General features: G+C 48.1%; 1 protein-coding gene across 1 annotated transcript; it reads right to left on the minus strand.

The window, feature by feature from the left end:
- LOC149326668 (acetylcholinesterase-like) lies at window positions 1-23,485 on the minus strand. Its single transcript, XM_089565081.1, has 4 exons — window positions 23,376-23,485; window positions 16,314-16,588; window positions 8,459-9,675; window positions 1-3,146 (listed from the first exon to the last, which is right to left on the minus strand). Exons 2-4 carry the CDS (start codon window positions 16,578-16,580, stop codon window positions 3,005-3,007), a joined length of 1,626 nt encoding a protein of 541 aa, XP_089421207.1. The 5' UTR covers window positions 16,581-16,588; window positions 23,376-23,485; the 3' UTR covers window positions 1-3,004.
- Between the last annotated feature and the right edge of the window lie 270 nt (window positions 23,486-23,755).

Raw genomic sequence — 23,755 nt, forward strand, 5'->3', positions numbered from 1 at the left:
TCGTCCACGTTCTAGCAAAAAAGAACGGAAAAACGATACAGCTCCCCATATGTCCATAACATTTTATTCTACTTGAAACCTTCGAAGTCTTCATCTTCAGATGCGCTATCAAAAGGTTCACCCATTTCTGGAAGCAACTCGGCTGAAACATGCACTACGTACACGGAGCAAAAAAAAGTTGCAAAGGGTGACTAAAAAAGAACGCCGGCTTGTCTTGACAATGGCGAGAAGCGCGATTGTCACCATCTTTTGGCGCTTCTCATTACTTTTGCTTGGGGCCTCCGAAACAGCCGCGCGTTTGTGATCCCGGAAGTCGTCATCCCCGCCGTTTCATAATATAGATCACCTAGAATGTCGCGCACGGCGGTCCCGGTATTGAAGTATTAACCGTGTTACAACCGCGTTATTGGTAGTGATATTTTTTAGGTGAAAAAAGCTTGAGCATGAACTGGAGTAATCGATGAACGCGCAAAAAAAGATGAAAAATTCGCATATAAGACGCACCCTTGTATAGGACGCACCAGCAAAATTTTCGAAAAAAAGCCGCGTCTTATACACCGGAAAATACGGTAGTTGTTTCATTCGAGATCACGCGTTAAATTATTTCTGAGACACTTATACTAATCGACTAACGTTAATTTCATGTTATTGGCAGAATAAGCATAATTGAAGGAATTATCAGAATGAAGCGATGTCTCATTGACTTCCATTTGGAAGCGTTCAGTCACATGGACCAAGTTTGGCACCACGATATTTTGTCAAGATTGGATTGGAGTGATATAGTATCATTGTTGTTAGAAGTTGTTTGATGCAAAACGTAATCAACGCCAAAGAGCCGTATGAAAGGGTTAATCGTACAGGCGAACTGTCAAAACCGTGAGGCGTCATTAATTCGATGCCGTAATCGAAAAACCCGCGCTGCCGCGAAGAATGCGTCCAAGCCCCGTGACATCCGTCCTCTGAAAAAAATGTTTGGTTTAGGTTTCATGGGGTTTAACGTCCCAAAGCGACTTAGGCTATGAGAGACGCCGTGGTGGAGGGCTCCGGAAATTTCGACCACCTGGGGTTCCTTAACGTGCACTGACATCGCACAGTACACGGGCCTCTAGAATTTCTCCTCCATCGAAACTGCACCGCCGCGGCTGGGTTCGAACCAGCTTCTTTCGCGTCAGCAGCCGAGCACCGCGGTGACATAGCAGAAATGTGGTGACCTAAAAATTCAAGAGGAAAGGCGAGGAGGCTGCCGACAAAGGGGCACCCTTTTACTATAACTGCTGCCGTTAAAAAAAAGGCGACTCCTGCTCTGGTCACAAACTTTCGCGCCAACCTGCTTCTGTGCACTAGGATGAATGGCTGCTACCGGTGGCTGTTCTTTGTTCGGTTAGTCTAGCGCGCTGTGATATTTTGGAAGCTACGCTTTCGTCCGCTACAGGCCGAAAACAAACATTTGCAAAATGAGACACTTTCTTTTTTGTTGTTCTAGGAACCTGCAACTACGCATGTTTCATAAGGGCGATGCGCGATTTTCTCGTCGAGTAGCTTGTTGAGAATTCAACCGTGGAACAGCGAAAAAAATCCGATCTCCTGCTCATCCTTGACAGTTTAGCGACTCATCACGTGCTGCCTTCTCTGGGTGAGGTGGCAATGCTCTTCTCGCAACCGAATGAAAAGTATAATACTCAGCCACTGGACGTGTGTGTCATTCACGCGCTCAGCTTCGGTGCCAGATACAGCGCATGCCGATCACAACTGACACAGAAGGTGGCGACGTTGCAGTTCGGATATCTTCGTACGCCGCTGTGGAAATGAGTAAGGCTATGTGGGTGGGACAGTGCATCAGAAATTGCTTCCCTAGAGCATGGTTTATGGGCCAAGAAACAACTGAAGGCGCTGTTGAATATCCGCATGATCAGACACATGTAGAATTGTAACAACGGGTTGGTGATGCACACATGGCCTGACATTATTTCTCCTCGGACGACTCTTGTAAGGTGCGGATCATGACGCCAGCTCTGCAAAGTGACGCTATGATGAAGTCATTCTATGCGAAGTAGGAACACTCCTCTAATGCCAAGAATATGACGACAAGGAGACCGACCTGCCACCGGTTGCCGTGAACGATTTAAACGCGATTGGATAGATCGTGTTCTTAAAGCAGCTTGGTCTCGGCGAACAACTTTCTTATAACCACTCTGCAGAGCTTGGAGAGCGCCGCGATACGGTCTCCTTCAATGCAGCCCACGGGCTTAACGAACTTTGCTAAGAAACAAGCGCTTCCTCGGACTACGTATTTCTGACTGAAAAATGAAAATTCCACTTTCTGCGAACTTCGGATAGAACCAACGCTATCGGCGCGACCGTCAAGTCGTTCTAAGAGGGCTCGACTATATCACATTTTTACATTATTTTTTTTTTCTCATTTTTCATTTCGATTCTCTAATATGCCGCCTAGAAACTACGTTGCTCACAACAACGTGACAGGTTGTGATGACGTCGCAGGTCAGGTGACCTCTCTCGACCAAACAGCTTATTTCGTCCCGGTCATTGACGCATCGCATTCAAACACAATCGCCACACACCCATGCTCGTGGCAGCAGCGTTCAAAGCAGATGCCAGCATTCCAAAATAACCACTTAGAGTGCTGAACATCTTCAGTAGCACGTGTATAATAAGTGTTTCATTTTTCCTCTTGGAGGAGGGTTGTTTTGTAACGCTAGGACTGGCGGGGGAATTCTTTGACAAAATTTCCCAGGGTCTGACTACAAAAATGTTGCATTACTTCTTTTCAGTTTTCTTTTATCAATCTGTTTTGCGCATTATTCCTTCGACAGTAGTCTGGAAAGGGGCATAATTTGTTGGAATTTTGTGTTTTAAGTAGATTACTTCGCGACCAGCAACAGTAAAAGGTAAAAAAAGGTATCAGTGCTGTGCTATCAGTGCTATCTATGCCAAAAGTTATAAGGCACCATAACCACCAAAAACAGAGTAAAAAGCTTTTGACTTCTTAGAACACAGTCCTCCAGCGTTCACACTGACTCTCGCGGAAGTCTCGCGTCTCATTGAACTTCCCGTGGTCCATTACGATGACGGCGGGGGAGCTCTTCGTGTACTTCGGCCACTTCTTGCCGCTCGGAAGTTCAGGGAACCTGCGGAAAAAGCATCTCGCATTAGTTGCGCTGGAAAACGCGCCCCGATAGAGTGGGCCTGTGAGAGGTTTCCTCATAGGCACGCATGGTTAAATCAGTCAGTTTGCACTTTTTTTTTTACTGGATCGTATGATCAGCAATACCGATATGCACTTTGGGCTCCGCGTCGTGCTACTACAGTACGGGTGTCTCTCTAGATTTTTACTGCTTACGGTTAGTAACACAACTGAATAACAATCAACTGTTTTGTCAATTGCGCAATAGATTTTAACGGAGCAACTGCTGTCAGTATACTCTCTTTTTCTGATGAAGTATTATGTTCGAGGGCAGAAATCACGGAGGAGGAGGAGGATGAACTTCACTTAGTAAGAAATAAAAAATCCTTCCCGGGAGGGCTCCTCAGTCCAAGAGTCCTCTGGCCTTCCCCTCCAGCCTAGACCGGCCAATGACCTTGCGCTGTTCACGTGCCGCCAGAAGGGCGATCTCCCAGGAGGTCGGGGTGAGTATGTGAACGTGTAATGCACAGATGGGATGTGGGCATGCCCAGGTGCACTGACGATTTACCCATCGAACACAATGGATAGATCACATCAAGATTACAGTTGGGCATTCCAACTGGTTCCCGAGATTCCATGTGGTAAACAAGCAAAAAAAAAATTGAGTGTCAGTTAGAGAGGTGAAAATCTTTCATTTTAATTTCACTTTGCTTTTCCATTCCATTTGGTCATCTGCCAATGGTGCTCGTGCCAGTAAGGTAGGGCTCGAGAGAAGACGTCACGCTGGTTGTGAAAGCAACGTGCCCGTGATGAAATGTATTTGCATAAACGCGTCCCGCGCCGAAGTATCACTGGCGCACAGGCGCAGATGCCCACAAAACGGCGCTGCACGAAGACGCATTTCGCACGCCTCACAGAGACCTTTTTCGCCGCTGATGCGGTCTCCGCAAAGGAACTGGGCGTCATTAGTGCGACGAATGGGGTCAGCATGGTCCGTGCGGCTCGGCTGAACTGGGAGCGCCGGATTTTAGAGATTTTTGAGAAAAAGTCATCGGCTCAGTAACTGTCTCCTTTCTCGGTGGACGGGCACCTCAACCGCGCCGTAAGGGAAGGGAATGAAGGTGGGAGTGAAAGCAGAAAGAGGTGGCGCAGTGGAGTGCTCCTGTTTAGCTTCGCCGACCAGGGGAAGGCGGAGGGGCAAGCTTTTATATGTGTTTTTATGTCAAAGAGGGTAGGGGCAAGGAATAAGGTTCAGGCAAGCGCGTGGATAGACAGGATAGAACTTGCAGAGCTATCGAAGTTAATAAATAAGCGCAAGGTAGCCGACATAAGAAAGTTTAACATGGAGAAAATCGAGCATGCTCTAAAAAACGGAGGTAGCCTAAAATCAGTGAGGAGAAAACTGGGCATAGGTAAAAACCAGATGTATGCGCTAAAAGACAAACAGGGCAATGTCTTCAGCAATATGGATAATATAGTTGAATTAGCCGAATAGTTCTACAAGAACCTATACAGTCGCGAATCTAATCATCGTTACTGAGGGAGGCAGTCGAGCACAGCAATGGGACATCCTGCTAGTAACGAAGGAGGAAGTAAAGAAAGCCTTAGGAGCAATGCAAAGAGGGAAAGCAGCTGGTGAGGATCAGGTAACAGCAGATTTGTTGAAGGACGGAGGAGAGATTGTACTACAAAAACTAGCCACCCTGTATACGCAATGCCTTGTGACCTCGAGAGTACCAGAAGCTTGGAAGAACGCTAACATTATCTTAATTCATAAGAAAGGAGACGTCAAGGACTTGAACAATTACAGACCAATCAGCTTATTGTCCGTTGCCTACAAGGTATTTACTAAGGTAATCGCTAATAGAGTCAGGACAACCTTGTACTTTAGTCAACCAAATGATCAGGCAGGCTTTCTTAAAGGATACTCGACAATAGATCACATTCACACTATCAATCAGGTGATAGAGAAATGTGCACAATATAACCAACCCCTATATATAGCCTTCATTGATTCCGAGAAAGCATTTGACTCAGTGCAAACCTCAGCTGTCATGCAGGCATTGCGGAATCAGGGCGTAGAAGAGTGCTATGTGAAAATATTGGAAGATATTTATAACGATTGCACAGCTACTATAGTTCCCCATAAAGTCAGCAATAAAATTCCAATACGGAAAGGTGTCAGGCAGGGAGACATGATCTCGCCAATGCTCTTCACTGCCTGCTTACAGGAGGTATTCCGGGGTCTGGAATGGGAACAGTTGGGGATAAGAGTTAATGGAGAATACCTGAGTAATTTGCGATTCGCTGATGACATTGCCTTGCTAAGCCACTCAGGACAAGAACTGCAAAGCATGATAAATCAGTTAGACAGGCAGGGCAGAACGGTGGGGCTAAGAATTAACATGCAGAAAACCAAAGTAATGTTCAACAGCCTAGCAAGGGAACAGCAGTTCGCCATTGGTAGCGAGGTGCTGGAAGTAGTAAGAGAATATGTCTACTTAGGGCAGGTAGTGACCGCAGATCCGGATCATGAGAGGGAAATAACTAGAAGAATAAGGATGGGGTGGAGCGCATATGGCAGGTTTTCTAAGATCATGAATGGTAGCTTACCAATATCCCTGAAGAGAAAAGTATACAACAGCTGTATCTTACCGGTACTCACCTATGGGGCAGAAACGTGGAGGCTAACAAAGAGGGTTCAGCTTAAGTTAAGAACAACGCAGCGAGCTATGGAAAGGGAAATGATAGGTGTAACGTTAAGAGATCGAAAGCGGGCGGAGTGGGTGAGGGAAAAAACGCGGGTTAATGACATCTTAGTTGAAGTCAAGAGGAAGAAATGGGCTTGGGCAAGACATGTAATGCGAAGGCAAGATAACCGCTGGTCCTTAAGGGTAACCGAGTGGATTCCAAGAGAAAGCAAACGTATCAAGGGACGGCAGAAAGTTAGGTGGGCGGATGAGATTAAGTAGTTTGCGGGGATAAAGTGGCTGCCACTGGGAAAGGACAGGGTTAATTGGAGAGACATGGGAGAGGCCTTTGCCCAGCAGTAGGTGTAGTCAGACTGATGATGAAGCGCGTGGGCCCTGGCTATGGCGCTAGGTGACTTGAAGTGCATGCTTCTTGGCGACCTCCAGGGCCCAACGCTATATCCAGAATTGTGCCTCCGGCTCAGTGCTGAGCAACGCTGTCGCCCACTGACTTTGGTTTCAGATTTGGAGGATCAGAGGTGGTTGCTCCTCTACGCACTCGAATAGGATGTGATTGAGGTTTGCTTTAGGACGATATCTTTAACGTGCAGTGATATCGCACAGTATACGGGCGCCTTTTGCGTTTCGCCGGCTGAGGTCGAACCCTCTCCGCCTTAGCAGCCGATCGCTCTAACCACTCAGCCACCGCGGCGGGTCAGGCGGAGGTTCCGTGACTAGACTGGCTTGGTCTGTGACTGCCTATTTTCTTTCCTACCTGCTGTTGCTTTCGTCACAGTGACGTCACACCGAAACGAAATGCAAAATGGAGTGGATCATTGTAGAACACGGCCACTGGCTGTTTTTTTTTTTTCACTTTCACCTACGCTCTGCACCTCAGCATGACAAGCTCCTCGCATACAAATCATTAGTCAGATCAAAATTAGAATACGCATCTCCCATCTGGTCTCCGAAACAAGCATATCTCTGTAATTCAATTTAAGCAGTTCAAAACCGAGCAACTAGATTCATTCATTCATAGTATTCTTTTGATATCAGCATATCATCTCTCAAATCACAGTCCAGCCTACCTACCCTTGCTCATCACCGCTACATTGCTAGTTTATGTTTGTTTCACAACTTTTTTTTTACTCTGAGCTACGACAGGAACCCTTCATCTGCGCACCACCACCACGCATCTCCCTCCGCACCGGCCATCAGCAGCAAGTGTCACGACCTCGCACCCGCACCATTACATTTTCTTCATCATTCTTCGCCCGGACTGCGAACGACTGGAACGGCCTTCCACGAGAACTTGCTGCTATCACATGCCCATCTTTGTTCCTCGAAAGAATCACGCGTGTACGTGCTCAGTGAAAATCTTATATTTGTATAACTTATCTGTTGCTTATTCTGTTTTTCATGTCTGTGTGCCCCACCCCTTATGTAATACCCTCTAACGAGGGTCTTTAAGGTATTAAAGTGAATTGAAGTGAAGTGAAATAGAGGGGTAGTAATTATTTGACAGTCATCATAAATTTTCCATAAAACAGACAGCGAAGTAATAAGATCTGGTGCAGGCGACAGGATCGAGACGTGGAGAACCTCTCCATTGCGATGCGTCTGAAGACGCAGCGGCAGCCGCGTACTAAAGGTGAGAAAGCGCCGCCCCGGTGAAATGGCAAGAAGCAATTGCGCAGGCGCCACAAAGAAGAGCGAAAGCCGGGAATAAGACAAAAAAGTCGGAAGGAGAGGACTAAAATTAAATGACAGAAGATGGCCGCGTTTAGCACCCAGAGTCGAAGATGGAGGAGCAGGCAGTGATGAAGTTAACGGACGAAGACGACAATAAGCGCCGATAGAATCATCGCAGCTTCGAGGAGACACACCGAATAAAGCCAGCTGATTGTAGGACTTGAAAAAAAAAAGTGTTCCACGTGGCAGACTTAATGTATCGGACTCGAGACTCAGATTTCTGTTGTGGCTCGGACGGGGTATTGAAATAGATTTCAAATTATTGCGAGAGTATCTTGAAAAGCCAGATTTCCTAACGTTGTGCGCCAGATGGACCCCAGCTGTGACACCACAAAACAGTGTGACGAGCGAACAACGATTCTCTATAGTTTTATTGTTTCATGCTAACGAGGGCAAAAGGGAAAGTAATCGGATCAAAAAGGAAGCATACCCCTATTATAGAAACGAGCGAGACTACTTGGTACGCGGATGAGTCTGCAAACTCGATGCTATTGGGAATAGAAATGGTTAGGCTGGAGAGGGCAAAATCTGAATTGCAGTCACACAAGTTGCCTGCACAACGAACGACTAATTTTTCAGTCCCCCCCCCCCCCACACACACACACACAAAAAAAAAAGTTGTGACTGAGTGCCTGACTGCCGATCATTATGATGGAAACGTTTGAGTATTTTAGAGTAAGCAAAGCGCGGAACGGAAGAGACGGAAAAGCACAGTGTATCTCCCAGGCTGTTTCTGTTCGCTGTGCCGCACCAACTAGTGCAAAGTACCAGCTTAAACAAGTTTTTTGACGAGGCCTGAGGTTTGTCGCGTTTTCTGGACGACACCTGCAGAGAATGAAAGCTAAAAGCTGGAAAAAAAATGGCAGCCACGCACCCTGTGTCGGCGAAGGTGGCCAGCATCCTGACAAAGGCGTCGCTCATGCGGCCATCGGGTGTGTTGGGCCGCTGGGCGTAGACGTGGCCGAAGGCGAACGCTACGTCGGATGCATGGGGCGCGCCCGTCCAGCTCGGCAAGGGCGCTGTCTTCGACTTGTGGCCGAACACGTACGTGAAGACGTTGCTTCCCCTCTCGCTGTGCTTCTCTGCGAGGAACCGCAGAGGGCAGTTCAACATCCGGTCCGACATGTAGTCGATGTACTGCCTCCTGAGAGCCTTGGCGTCGCCCTCTGGGGCGTCGGCGGCGTACTCGTCGGCTATGTCCGGTGCCTCCACTTTCAGCCACGCCGATGTGACGGCGCTCAGAGCTTCGGCGAGTCCTTCCGACGACTCGAGCTCATCGGCCAGAAGCTCTGGCTTTGCCGAAGAGAGGAACATCAAAGCTGCTTCGTCCGAAGTGACGCCCGCCAGGATGTCTACGGGCCCAAAGAAACCCCGCTTCAGTGCTGCCAGTGGCATCTTGGGCATGAATGAGTCGTGATAGGTAGGATGGAACGCGGTGACCTTCGGCGCCGCGCTTTCGGCCGCAGCCCTAACCAGCTCGTCGGCAGACTTGCCCCTCAAGCAGGTCAGGACTTCGTCCACGTTGGATGAGAGGTCGATACGTCCTCCTTCGGAGCAGCCGACGATGTCGGCCACCCTGTTACCCTTGGCCATGCTTTCGTGGACCATGTCCCACGCGTCCAGGCTGTACATGCTTCCGCTCATCAGCACCGCTCTGCGGAAGAAGCCCTTGCTCATCGGAGACAGGACGTGCGCGTGCGCGCTCACTGCGCCCGCACTTCCGCCCCACAGGGTGACTCGCTGCGGGTCGCCTCCGAAGGCGTCAATGTTGCGCCGCACCCACTGGAGAGCCATCACCTGGTCCAAGAGGCCCACGTTGCCCGGACACTCGGGAGAATCCGCGTTCATGAAGCCAAGTATGCCGAGGCGGTAGTTCATCGAGACGACCACGACATCCTCCATGGCGGCAATCGTGGCGCCGCTGTAGTCTGCCTGAGAGGCGCTGCCGAAGTTGAAGCCTCCCCCGTGGATCCAGACGAGCACCGACTGACTGGAGCCGGGCTGCATGGCGCGCTGGGGGACCCACACGTTCAGCAGCAGGCAGTCCTCGGTGTAGCTGACATTGTGCATCCCGAGCTCGGCCATTTCCACCTGAATGGCAGCAGAGATATGAAGCAATGCAATGAAAAATACGCAACTTCTATGTCCATAAAGAAGTCCCTCGAGGAAGCCATCAAGGAAAGCCTCTTAAGGTAGTAATTGATTCTTCAGAGGAACAAGGATAAAAAACTTTAAATCTCTTTACTGTCCCCACAACCAACCCTGTGTGAACAATGGGGCTAAAGAGGCCTGGAACCACTATACTATATTACATTCATACTGGTTCTGCGCGAACTGAAGCGTGAATGCACTAGATAGGTCTAGCATTGCCTCCGCTGGGTCGCTCATCTGGTGTTGGCGCTGATTTTTACCATTTTCTTACGGGCTCCCCATGTCACCACGCGTAGAGGCGCGTCCTGCTCGCTTCACACAAGCGGGCAGGTGGGCCGCGTGGTTCCGGGCAAGACTTGATGTACCGGCGTAGGAACCGGAAATTAGAAGGGAAGTTTTTGGCCTTGTTCTAAATATTGTTCCCGATATTGAACTGGACTCCGAAAGGTGAAGGCGGCAGTTGATTATTGTTAGTTCTTGCGTGTGTGGAGACCGAGCTCTGTTGGTCAATATGTGCTTCAAACTGAAGCCTTTAATTATTATTTAAATTCGGCTACGCTAGGGAACCGCCAACTGAAGCTTTTAGTTATTATTTAAATGCGGCTATGGTAGAGGACTTGCGAGCAGAATACTTGCAATGCTAATCTGACTTGTAGCTCACAAACATCTCAACTTCCGCCCACCTCACTCTCGTCGCCCCTGCTCAATGTGTTTGCTTTCCTTTGAGAATCCACTCATTTACCCTGAAAGACCATCGTTTGTCTATTCTCCACATTACATGTTTTGCCCAAGTGCAGTCATTGGCAAAAGTTTACCAGATGCGTGTTAGCGGAAAAAAAAAAATTTCTGTGCGATCTAGCAAAGCTAGTGAATGATACTAAGAAATCTCGAAGGGACATGCGTGCTCCGTTTTATAAGAAATATATCAAATGGCTGGGTAGTGAGGCAACGGGAAATTAATTTTTTTCCCTGAATCTACATCCCGCGACCCTTAGTCCGTGACTGCACGACAGTGCTCAAAAGAGGATAGACCATGTGAAATGGAAGGCCTGCATGCCAGCGGTGTCTAATTTTCCATCGTCTGCTCTCGAGATATTTTTAGGGTGCCCTTCCGAGAGCGCAGGCCTCGTCGCCCACGCACTTCCTTCAGACACGCCTTCTTATATAAAAAAACATCTTTAAGTCGTGTTTGTTCCCTAATTTATTCTGCGTTGTTCTTGCTTGTTAGAGTTATCAGTCTCATTTTCTTTTTCATGGCTTGCTCTCAATTTAATTACAAGCTATTTCGTTAACTTCCTTGTCATTCCCCGGTAGGTGAGCACTGAAAGGTACAGTTGTGTGCTTTTTTTCCCCGAGAGAAACTGGTAAGCTCCTGTGTATCACCTGAGATTACCTGCTCACGAGCAGCGAGCAGTTGCGAGTTCCAGCGGAGGGGGGGGGGGAGCGACACAAACCGGAGCGACACACGAACCAATACAAAATGCCCGCTTTCTGCAGAAAATACCGCTGGTCAAATGTTATAAAAGTGGACTCCAGGTAAAACTTTAAAAGGGTTAAAAAATTATCAACACAAATACCGGCAGAGTTCTGAAAGGAAATCGGATCATTTCTTTCAATGCATTCTCTGACAGCAGTAAATAGGGCATCATGATGCACAGACTAAAACAGGTCAACAACATTCACGGAAAAGGCACGGCCAACAACAACTTCAGTTTTCAAAAATTCACAAACTTCGTCGGATCTTTTAGTTAAGAACAAATCTCCTAAAAACGAATTTCTCTTAAGAATCTCCTACATCTACTTTGTTCAAGTGCTTCAACAGGTAAAGACTAATCTGCTTCTGCCACGAACCCTTTTCTGTTACTATCGTTCTGAATGGCAAGCCTTGCTTGTTCGTCTTTGCCCTAAAGAACACTTTCAGCGCTTTATTTTTGCTTTGATCAATTTCTTTAGCAAGGCTGACCAAACCCAAACGGCTTTGTGTGGCAGACGGCAGAATGTCTTTGTGTGACCGTTTAAAATTAAAAATTAGAAAAGTTTATTAGCATATTTAGTTAATCAGCGAACTAATTAAAGCAGTTTTCCTCTTGCCTGGCGCCCGCCGTAGCCTCCAGTATAGCCCCAGTGTTAAAATAAATCTATAGCAATTTACCTTTTTTTTAATTTTGGACCTTCTAAAAAAAACACCCGGTATATGTATCTGTGGTCTGCAAAATAAACTAGTTGTGAGTGGCGCTCTGTCCCGTTCTCTTGTCTTGTGTGTGTGTGTGTGTGTGTTTGGTTTGGTTTATGGGGTTTAACGTCCCAAAGCGACTAAGGCTATGAGAGACGCCGTAGACGAGCGCTCCGGAAATTTCGACCACCTGGAGTTCTTTAACGTGCACTGACATCGCACAGCACACGGGCCTCGAATTTCTCCTCCAAAGAAATTCAGCCGCCACGGCCGGGATCGAACCCGCGTCTTTCGGGACAGCAGCCGAGCACCATAGCCACTGAGCCACCGCGGCGGCTGTGTGTGTGTGTGTGTGTGTGTGTGTGTGTGTGTGTGTGTGTGCGTGTGTGTGTGTGTGTGCGTGTGCGTGTGCGTGTGCGTGTGCGTGTGTGTGTGTGTGTGTGTGTGTGTGTGTGTGTGTGTGTGTGTGTGTGTGTGTGTGTGTGTGTGTGTGTGTGTGTGTGTGTGTGTGTGCGCGCGCGCGTGCGTGCGTGCGTGCGTGCGTGTGTGTGTTGGGGGGGGGTTTCTGGCGCCTTTAGTTTACAATGAATTACCAACTAGCCCAGCAAGAAGTTCTCTTAAACTCTTTCAGAAGCCCGGCGACCTTCGACCATGTTCTCTCGTAAAGTAAAACTGAAAACTGCTCCGGAGTTCACCCTGCAGATGTAGCCAGCCGAAATGAGCGGAAATATGCAATGTCTTGTCATGATAAATTTCACCGCTGTCCCATGCATTAGCGCACTTCTGTAGAGGTTTGCACTGGGCGACAGAATTGCATATCAAAGCGCCTTCTTTGAGGACTTCTACAAAAGCTCAGTTGCCGCTTCCACCGTGCTAGCGTTAAGTACGGATGACAGTTTAGTGAGCACTGTGCCGACGCCAAGGAAGCACCGATCATTCGATGTATTGGATCAGTGTTTGTCAACGGTGAGAAACGTGATAGGAATGTACTGATGTCCTGCTATTCCCGCAGCTAACGCTGGCGCTGAAATAAACTGGCTCGCGGCGTTTGTGATATGTTTATTTTTCCGTGGAACAACACATTACCGTTCTGTTCTGCTTGGAAGCAACATGAACTCGCAAGACAGCTAATCCAAGAACGGCGCCAATTGTGTAGCGGTTTCCTTTATGTAACAAGCGCGTCTATTTTTCCGACACTGCACCACAGGGATATTAGCTCTAGATAATAATTCAACGAACAGCAAATTTCATTCACAGGTAAATCAATTCAATAATACGCATGACATTCGTATCACAGCTGGGTTGTTTAAGAGTCACTTCACGTTCGTACACAAGCTGCGCAGCAGCGTTTCGCACTGCGCACCGGTGCTGCTAACGCCGGCTTCGAAGGCCAGAAGCGGTGGAACTCCTAGTGCCGCCATCTGTCCAGTAAAAAGAAAACTGCTCTCTGTAAACGGCCTTCACAACAATTTGCTTCTGCCGCACTCCGCCAGATGACAGCGCCGTCGGCGCGTTAGCGGCGGCGAGCAGTTTGCTCCGTCCACGACAGATAGCGCCACCAGACGGTCCGCCACTTCTGGTCTTCGAAGCCCGTGTTCGAAGCCGGCGTTAGCAGCATTGGTGCGCTGTGCATCGATGGCATTCGAATGATACCGGTTAAGCCATTAGCCTCACTTCTAGTCAGACCACATAAATAGAAAATAACACCGAGTAGGAAATTGGTAGAGTAAGGGAATCGAACCAGGGTCTCCGGAGTGAGTGACGAGCACGCAACACTCCGCCATGCCAGGTCGATGGTTCGCAATGAACAAAGACGCGTCTATTGAATACGGTGTCTTCGTTCACTCCCATTCCTCCCTTCCCGTTACGGCGAGGTACAGGTGTCCATCGAAATATGCGAGACAGATACATTTCCTTTCCTCAAAAACCAATTTACCGACGAGCAAGGCGTACAACCGAACGGGCAATGGCGTTCTGTGGACTTCCTTCTGAACGAGCCAGCGCAAAAAACACAACGGACAGGACTCCCTGGCAGGACTCCCTGGCAGCGTGGCGGAATGGTCACGTGACCAAATATGGCGGCACCCATGCTCCCGCGCTGTTAAGCGTCTATAAATGCGCGCTTGCCTTGGCGTGAATGCTTTGCTATGCAGTCCTCTAAGGAGAAGTGACAGCGACAGGAAGAAGCGAGAAAGCGACAACGTGCACAAGATACGCCAGTACAGCGTGAAGAACTTCTTGCAAAGCGTCATGCTAAGGATGCAGCTCGGCGACAACGTTCTACCTCGCAGAGTGGTTCCACGTCATCGGTCACCGATGAATCTCAATACCTGGCTGCTCAGGAACACCTCAGTGCTACCAGGCGAAGACAACGCGCTGAAGAATCGCCAGAAGAACGCGCATTTACCCGGTTTAACCAGAGCTAAACCACAGTCAATTTTTTCCCCGCCTAGTTGAGGCTCGAAAGAGCTCGCTGCTCATGAACTGGTACTCACAACTGAACTTACCAGCATCGCCCCAGTGCTCACCTGCCGGGGAAAGACATGAAGGTGAAAGAAATGGCGCGCAATTAAATTAATAACGGGGCAGCCAGCCATGGAAAAGAAAATGAGAGGGATAACACTTTTATCCATGCATTATAATATATCTATCCACATTTTTTATAATGCTTCTGGGCAGGGATCTTTACGGACAATAAACTGAACTTTTTTTTCTGATGTGCACCGGGCAACAACTATAGATTCAGCGGGAAGAACGCTCGAGCCTGTGGCGTCCCGCCAAGCCCACCATGCAAGAGCATCAGATGGCGCTACTCCACGAAGCTGAGTTGAATTTGCTCTCGTTTTCTGTGCTCTAGCTCTGAAGGACATCACTCAGGCCATTTCACACCAAGTGGCTCCTCACAATTCGCCACCGTGAAACATTTCCTTGCAGTAAGCGCGCAGAAGATGACAGCAGAAGGGACGACTCACACACTGGTGCCACTTTGCAAATATTCGCTGTGGACGCACGCACAACTGTATGCACTAAAGATTGGCCACAGGACGAACGCAAGGAGCACAGTCGTGACTGCAGGTGGACTGCCACCGCCATCAGTAAAGCGATGAACGGGGTGGACGCACAGTTTTCTTCCAAATTCTCAATTATTACCGGGTAGTGCTTGCTACTGGGATTGTTGGTACATATTAAAGGAATTACAAAGCGCAAACCGAAGACTGCAACGAAATGAGAACACGGTACGAGGTCCTCCAACTTTGTTCATGTTCTTTGTTAGCGCTATCAATTGTTTCCACGGTGGCAACGTGATGGGTTGGTGGTGTGATACATTGTGATGATTCCCTGTACAGCCTGATAGCTGGGCCAAATTTCTGCAAACGTCGATTAAAAGATAGACTGCCGAGAGTTTTTTGGCTTGCGCGACCGATGTCCTTCTCGAGAGCTTGGTTGGTTCACCTGGGGTGTATCGGTGAAGATCGAGAAACGAAACCGTACCGGTATCTATATCTCTTAAAAACCTTGCCAAGCGGCCGATGGCGCTACTGTGATATGCATTTAAAGCTGATAGTGTTTCAATCCACAGCTGTGGCCGCAGATATCTGCCATTTTAACAGTCTTGGTGGCGTTACGTGCACCTCGCACTCCACCCATTGCTTACAAAAAGAGAGCAACTTCATAATAATTTAAAACATATGGACATTGAGCTCCGTGGGAAGCGCCCATGAGAGGACGAAAATGAGAAACAAAGTGATGGCACACAGCTACGCTACAAAATCTCCTGGGTCATTACTTCATCAAAATGTACTAGGAAAAATATATATTCATACATACTTATATGTACGTTTATACGAAAAAAATAAAGACACACTCACTAACGAACAAAACTTCTGGACAAGCGCACTTTTCGACGCGAAGTTGCTTATGAACTCAATTTTTTTATATGCCGTAAAATTTGACTATAAAAATGACTGTATCCGGAAATGGCGCCTCGACAGGATTGCATTTTTTTATGTTTTTGCTATCCTAAAAAACGCTTTCCATTGGTTTTCTGCGGCCGTTTAGCTGCTTGAAGAGAGCTATATGGACTTTTTAAATCAAAGACCTCGTTACGTTTCGGGAGAATGGACCACTACCTTTTAATATTTTCACAATAATATCGGCGAATATTCCACACTTTCCCCATAATCGAAATTTATGTCCTAAAATTCTGAACTTTTGCAGCACCATCGCGAGTTTCGGCCTTTCTGCTATCTTTGACCTCTGTGGAATATGGTGTGCCAACCAGCTCCAAGCGGAAGCGCTTGTTGGCGGAAGACAATCGCTTCCAAGTGCATCTGCGGATGGCGAACTCTGGCAGTGCGGTACAGGCATGAGCCGGCACCCGAAGATGGCCAGGTAGTCGACCCACCTGGGGACAAGCCGTGGCTGCGACCGAGGTGGTGTCCAGGGTCCCCGTCCAGCGGCCCTTTGGCCGCGGAGGTCGGAAGCGGAGCTCGCCGACCGGCGGCTCGGCGAACGGGATGCCCAGGTACTGCTCGACGCCCCGGCCGACCACGTGCAGCACCGTGCCTCGCACTCGGCCCCTGGTGGTCTCCCGCTCCACGTACGAGTCGCCCGCGGCCGCCGCACCCAGCAGAGACAGCAGCAGGGCCGCCGCCGCACCTCTTCCCACCATGGCTGCCTCTGCAGAAACCGTCTCGGCTGTCAAACGCATCTTCTCTATACGGTCGACCGAAACCTTCTTGCCCAGTGCCCGTCACCCTGTTGTTCCATTTTTACTGGTCCTTTCAAATATTAAGTAAGAGATTCGAATTAAAGAGAGAGCCAGCCTGGTACAACAGGGCTTTGCCGGGCTTAGAGCCAACTGAAGCTAAAGGAAAACGAGCCGGACACTCCAAAGAATTTTAAGGAACAACATTGTTGTCAGAATAAAAGCAAGCAAAACAACATTCATGTCCCTAGTCAAGACCGCCAAGTTATAGATGCAGCAAGAAAAAATAAATCTCGAAGATGCAGTAACGAGGACAGAGAACCGCAGACAAAGTGGGCAGATATTAGAAGGCCGGGTTGGAGCATCCAGAATGTTTAATAATAAAAAAAAAAAGACAGGCCAGGGAGTTCGCACAGAACCGTATACTAATAGGACGAAGGTAAGAGAAGGAAAAAGTTACTTACAAGAACGTCATTGCATATATACAACAAGCAATCTACAAAGAAGTACAGCCGGAAAATCAAGAAGGCAGTGAGATCGAGACGTGTAAAAATAAAAGTTGAGACGAATAGAACGCACGGTCAAGAAAAGGGACACATACACGATACAGAACAGGAAGATGGGATGCTACAGGTAGCATATAAGGGCGCAAGAAAGAAAAAGGACGGATGCGCTAAAGGTGGTAACATGAATAAAAACAACACAAAAATCAAGACAGGAGGCTATCAAATAAGTAGAGCAAAGTAGACTACAAAACAAAAGACAAAAAAGACAAAATGTCTTCATGCAGGAAGGATTAAGCAGAACGAAGGAATAATTGTAAAAAAAGAATGCCAGTCACAATACGTTACTATCGGAAGAGCACTATTTTTTTTTGATAATTTACTCCTACGGGAAATCAGGCGCAAAACTAGATACGCAGGACCTCCATCAGGACTTCGGACCTGGAAGATACGTGAAAAAAACAGACTGAGGAGGAGGGTGGGAAGGTGTAGAAAAGGTAACTGAAGGGAAACGAAAAGGAAATTCTCAGTCAAACTTGACTGAATGGTAAGTGCCTCGTGATAACAAATGTCAGTTTAACCGAAAACAAAGCTTTAATGGGAGACAAAAAAAACTGCAATTTGTACAGCTATGAAAGGTGACGTATCTACGCATTTTCAGGATGAACGCGCATAACACATGACGGAGCGAAACGCTAGTGGCACCGCGGTGGCTAAGTGGCAGTGGGGCTAGGCTGCCCACCCGAAAGATGCGGGTTTGATCCAAGCCACACGGCCGTCGGACGTAAAGAAATCCAGGTGGTCGAAATCATCCGCAGCCCTACACTAGGGCGTCTCGAATAACCTGAGTCCTGCTGGGACGTTAAACACCATAAAACTAAACTAAACTAGAAAGGCTTGTCGCAAACACGAGCGCTGAATCTTTCGCTTCGTGTTTTGTGCACTCAGGCTGCGTCTGGCCGTTGTACGCAGCAACTTCAGGACCGCAAGCTCACAGCGCTATTCACGCTCCGTTGGGCTTGCAAGGCGGCCAGTGAAGCAACTGCTCGTGTCCGTATCTGAATCGATGCTCGTAAGTTTAAGCAAAAACAAAAAGAACGAACTGACAGAGTCCGCCAAGGTAAAAGAAAAGATAACAGTTGTTCTTTACATTCATAAATTTTCCCATAATCTAAAGAAGATAGGCAACCGAGCTCACGTAAGAGTTTTTTTTTTTTTCGGCTCCCGAAAAGCTTGGAAAACTGTGCAAACAAGTAAATTTTCGCACCACAAAAGTGCTCCATAAAGCATGAAAATCAGTTTGTTGCATGCCAAGAAGGTGTCATCTACTCTATTCTACTTTCGTGCGGAAAACAGTACGTTGGCCAGACGAGCAGATGCCTGAACGAGCGCCTGAGAGAGCACAATAGCAATGTTCATATTACGGTTAAAGGGCATCTCGGCATCCACTGCCGAGATTGTGAAAGCAAAACTTGCCAGCCATACTTCCAACAAACAAAAGTGTTGAGTAGACTCCCCAATACGCTGACTCGAGAGATTACTGAAGCCGCTGAAATCGCCTGGCTAAAGGACTCATGTGCCAGTAGTCCCTCCCTATCGTTGTCAGCAAAAGAATTAGAATTTCTATCCCCAGGGAAGTAATGCTGCTGCATCATTTTGGTTTCTTGTGTGCATGGACAAGTGTGCATCACCCCTATGTTTTCTTTTTGTTGTTTGGAGTCTGATCTGTTTATTTCCACGTTCCGAGCAACAAACCTTTAGTTGCAAGTCAGCTCCTGCCTGTGCGTATCTTCCTTTAGTCCTTGTCTATTTCGCTCTGTTCTTCTTGAACAGTGAAGCGGCTTCCTTCAGACTCCAGCCTTCGGATCGGCTACTTTGTGCAGGCTGCAGGAGTTGTCGCTGTTGTTATCCTCATACAATGGCACATGCCCACACATGGGGATCGGCCAAGGATTGAGGAGTACAGACTGCAGAGTTGAGTTGCAAAGTGTTTGTATAGTTTTTTTTTTTTTTAGCGGGTGCTCATGCACCCTCCTGGGTGCATGCCCATCGACATTTCTTGAAGCGCCATGCGAGCTGGTGGTCTTCGATGCTTTCAACGCAACGGAGATGCGAATATGCTTTCAGATATGTTGGCAAATACCTCTAGAAGCACCACATGGCTGCATCATAACCTCTAACTCGGCTCATCACAGAAGAGAGTTTTACACTCCTAATGAGTCCGCCCACTTGATTCGTCCGACATTAAAAAAAAACTCAAGTTTCGTCTGTCTCCCTTGTTCCCAGCGTAGGTCATCATGCATGCAGTAAGTGAAGTTCTGGCTCCCAAGGCAGGTTTTCTGAGAGAAAATGTTCAACCAGCTGATGCGTCAAGTTTTTGCTCGCATTCCCGGTCGACAGCTATTGTCGGTTGTCGCAGTACCCTGATCTGCAGAAAAAGCGCGCATTTACCCGACTGCATAAAATCAGGAACTTCGCTAGAATTTTTTACTCAACTTTTACTAAAGTAAGAAATTCTAGTGAAGCTCTTAATTTTATGCAGTCGGCTAAATGGGATAACCTTCGCGCTTCTTCTGCAGATATTAAGGACCTGTACTATTCACTGCCGCATATGTTTGTAAAATATGTTGAAGAGTTAGCGCTGTGTGTGTCTACTCGTTCTTGGTCCCTTGTCCTGTTTGCGCTATTGCTCTGAAGTATGAAGCAACAAGCCCGAATTTCAACGCCGATCTGGTTCAGCTTAGAACGCACCGAAAGCAATACACGAACGCAGAAATCGCCACGAACGCAGCAGAGTTTATCACAACGGATGTTTGCGAACACGCTTATCGCGTGTTCGTCAACAAACACGCAATAATCGACAGCGCAGTGCTCTGCTTGATAAGAAATGCGCGTAGAATTTTTCACTCAGATGTGGTGTTGAATGAAGAACATTAGAGCGCAACCGTTGCACGCATGGTTTTTAGGATCTCTCGAAGCTGGGATGCACAAATCTATTACGACACCACAGAAGGCTCCACACTCTTGTGTCGTGGTCGCCGATGTATGCGTGAGCACGATCAGCAGTTTGGGCTGCAGTCTGCGGCTGCCCTCGATGACTTCACGTGGTTTCTTTCGCACCCACGGAGTCTATTTCTGCCGTAAGCTCGCGTTGTGCCGAGACCTCGGTGGCCGAGACGCAGACGCAAGCGATGCAGTAGAGAGCATCTACCTGCCTTTCAGGAACGGGGTCTCTCTGGCGCCCGGAGGGGCACGATGGCCTCGTCGCGACTTTTTCGGTGCACGGAACGTCGTCCGCTGTCGCTGGCGGTTTCCTGAAGGGACGCTGTAGGCTAGATGGTCGCTTTCCATGAGCAAAAGTAAAGGCCCTAGCCTTCTGACGAACCGTTTAACCGCCAGCCACAGAGTGCGCCTGTCTCCCCAACTGCTGCCGGCATAGTGCGACCATCCGGCGAAAACACGTATGGCTGCGTAGGCGTCCTTCGTACCCAGACCGTTACTGCGACGGAGCGCTGTACGTCCTCCCATCCTACAACGTGCCTCATGCTGACTCGTCAACCCTCTCTCTTTCCTGCCGCAGTGTTGCAGCGGTTAAGCGATGCGCCACTGCCCTGCGATGGCAGGTTGCGCTTGAAATTGTTATTTCGAATCTATGACAATTCCAGAATTAACAACTATATTTATTTTAAACAGCCGCACTGTATATCCAAAGGAACTTACCGTGACTTCAAAATACAAGATTACCAGACTGGAACGAGCCTTTATGCTAATTCATTCTTTTGAAGAACCACAACAGAGTGGAACCGATTGTCTTGTAACCAGCTGTGCTGCACTATATGAAGCTTTGTTTGTTTGTTGTTGTTTTTTTCGAAGGTGTAGCCACCCCTGCTTACACGACCATGGGCAAAGCGGGGTATCTCTGAATAAAAAATGAAGTATTTCTCCCTCCCGTCTGCTTCTCGTAAAACAAATGGGTCTCTGTGGCTTTTCTTCCACGCCCCGGACAGCGACCTCAAGACATCGATGAGGCTTCTTGCGCCAAAAGGCGTAGGCGCTGTCCCGCTCACCGTAAACCTGAGCTTCGTAACCTATAGAGCTGAGTAGCGGCACTAGCAGCGGCATAGCCGGCCATTGCAGCCCTCGCGGCTCAACACCTGCGTTTCGCAACGCGCGCATCCTGCGGAAGTGCAGAAATCGAGGCATTATTATCGTCTGGCTGCTCAGGTCGCTGCCAGCTGGGAGTGGCGGGGCAGTGCGCGTTTTGAGCCTCGTGTGTCTTACGTCTCCTGTTCCCTTTTTGTTCATATATTGACGGCTGGCTGTATTGAACTATCACTATTACCGTCCATCTCTTGCCGTGTCTTTTGTGCAGATATTTACAATGTAGCAAGCTCTGTGTACTGCACACCCTTAAGGAGGTCTGCTTTGTCGTCTTACTTAGAACTATCCTTAAGTAAAAAGCACAGGGACTAGTGAAGAACAAATGAGCGCCCCTAAAAACTCATTACAAAAAATTCAAGCTATAAACACAGAAACTTGGAAAAAACCACATAGGCGCAAATAATTTCACAAGGACAAAAAGAGACGAGGAGACAACGGACAGGTGGCATGTCTCCTCGTCTCTTTTTGTCCTTGGAAAATATTTGCGCCTAGGTGATTTTTTCCAAGTTTCAAGATGCAAAACAAACTAGCCCGTCAATATGCCATACAACACAGAAGTTGACTTTTGCAAGCGCTACTCAACCGATCGACACGTTTCATCAAGGGGGACTCGCGTCGACTGCTCGGAACAGACGTTAGCAGAACGAAACAGAAACGCTCCTGGAGACCTCGCTCGAAAAGCATGAGCATAAATCCACTGCGGGGCTCTCACATGCACCTGGAAATCCGCACACTGAGGGTGCAGTGAGACGGAACGGGAGCGCGTGGCCTTAAACCCAACTTGTGGCGATGCTTGTCGAGAGGGGTTCTGCCGTCTTGCCTGCTTCTGGCACCGCTCCCAGTCGCTTTTTACACGTTAGTTGGCCGCAGATAAGGGCAAAGCACTGGATTCGCGGACACTTAAGCTCCGCCTTACAGGTACGGCGCGATGGCATTATTGAGTGCTGTACCTGCCTGGGGTCCCGTTTGCACATCACTTCGAAGACATCGAACACTGTTCAATTTAATTTTTTTTATTTATTTCAAGGCACACAAATCCTCCCTATGAGCAAGCCAAGCGAATTTTCCGCAGTAGTCGAGGTGCAGTGCGCTCGGCTCACGACCCAAAAGTCAACGACTGGAGTCCCGGCTCTACCCAATTTTTCATTTCAGCGCTACTGCTTGTGTTTCTTCAGACGCACTACGAAATGGTGGTTAATTGACGTCACAACCCTGTAGACCAATGAGGAATTGTGCAGTGACGTCATCATTGCTGTGCTATGTGATCGCTGTGTTTGAATGTGTTCGAATTATCCGCACGAGTTCGCGTCGGGATGTCAGGACCTTTTCGACCAATCCTGGTTATGCTTGCTCGGGAAGAGCAACCTAGGTTGAGCAAGCCTTACCGAACAGCCACCTTTCGAAGCAGTGGCGCATCGCTTAACCACTGTGCCAGGAGTGCACCCTGAGAGATCCAGAAAGACCCATTAAAGGAGTTTTGACAAGAAAATGAAGGCGCCGGGTTGTAATTTTTTATGCTTCGATAAAGATTAGACACGCAGTTTCTGAAATATTTCAGCGCAATATTGAGTCTGCTTTAATAAAAACCCATTTGAAATCCTTGCTTTTCTGGGCTCATAAAACGACCATGTGACGCCGTCGGCGGGCACTACTCCACTACGTCAACTTAAGACATTAAGAAACGTAGCGATATCTTTGATTCGCTCTAAAATAATAGATTTATACCAAAGTTATAAAGTAAAAAAGGGTGTAAACTATCTGAACGCACCTGATCTTCGCTTTTATGGCCCGTAGACCGCAGTGTTGAGTCTGCCGATAGGTCCTGCGTGTATTTTTTTCCCCCGCAGCTAGTATCTTTTGTTCTTGTTTTGGGAGTAACGCTTTCGCGTTCTAGTTTTTGAGCTGTCGGTGATGAATGAAGCTGCAATAGGTTGCGAAATGAAATTGCTGAAAAGGAAAGCAAAGCTGAATGTTTTGGGAATTCAACATTTCATGCTGTAATATTCTCTTCAGCCTATACAATAGCACTGGTGATTTGAATGATGACGGCAAATTATTTTCGGTTTAAGCGTAAGCTGCGAGAGAGCCCACTCACCGGCGCTGAAATGAGTGACACGCAAAGCAAGACTCCGGGGCTGTGCCGCTCCACTCGACTGCCGCTGCCGCTCTGGCTACGCTGTTCGCACGCGCAGGGTAGTAAACCAAGCACGACTTCCGCCCGGGTTCGACACACGAGTCAAGGTTGACTTCACCGGCACAGACGCGATCGACAACAGCGCGACAGGGCGGGAGCCCTGCAGTCAGTGCCTGTTCGGCGAAACAAACAAAAAGAAAGGAATTGCGCGACTTTAAGCATAAGGTGTTTCTCTTCACCTTTAATGTGAAAGCATCAGGCAGCTCTCCGACACGAGAAGCCGGCGCCGCTCAACAAGTGGCGGCGTTACAAGACTCACAATTAGTAGAAACAGTGTGACG

The sequence above is a fragment of the Amblyomma mixtum genome, chromosome 10 (genome assembly GCF_055824585.1).
Source record: "Amblyomma mixtum isolate Tamu chromosome 10, ASM5582458v1, whole genome shotgun sequence".
Classification (NCBI taxonomy): Eukaryota; Metazoa; Arthropoda; class Arachnida; order Ixodida; family Ixodidae; genus Amblyomma; species Amblyomma mixtum.

Bases quoted from the DNA above. Each gene is read 5' to 3' on its own strand.
- LOC149326668 (XM_089565081.1), bottom strand. From the start codon at position 16,580: ATGGTGGGAAGAGGTGCGGCGGCGGCCCTGCTGCTGTCTCTGCTGGGT. The intron at 9,676-16,313 runs GTGGGTCGACTA...GCTGCCATTCAG, and splicing joins CAGCCACGGCTTGTCCCCAG to GTGGAAATGGCCGAGCTCGG. The intron at 3,147-8,458 runs GTGCGTGGCTGC...CTTTTTCCGCAG, and splicing joins GCCACCTTCGCCGACACAGG to GTTCCCTGAACTTCCGAGCG.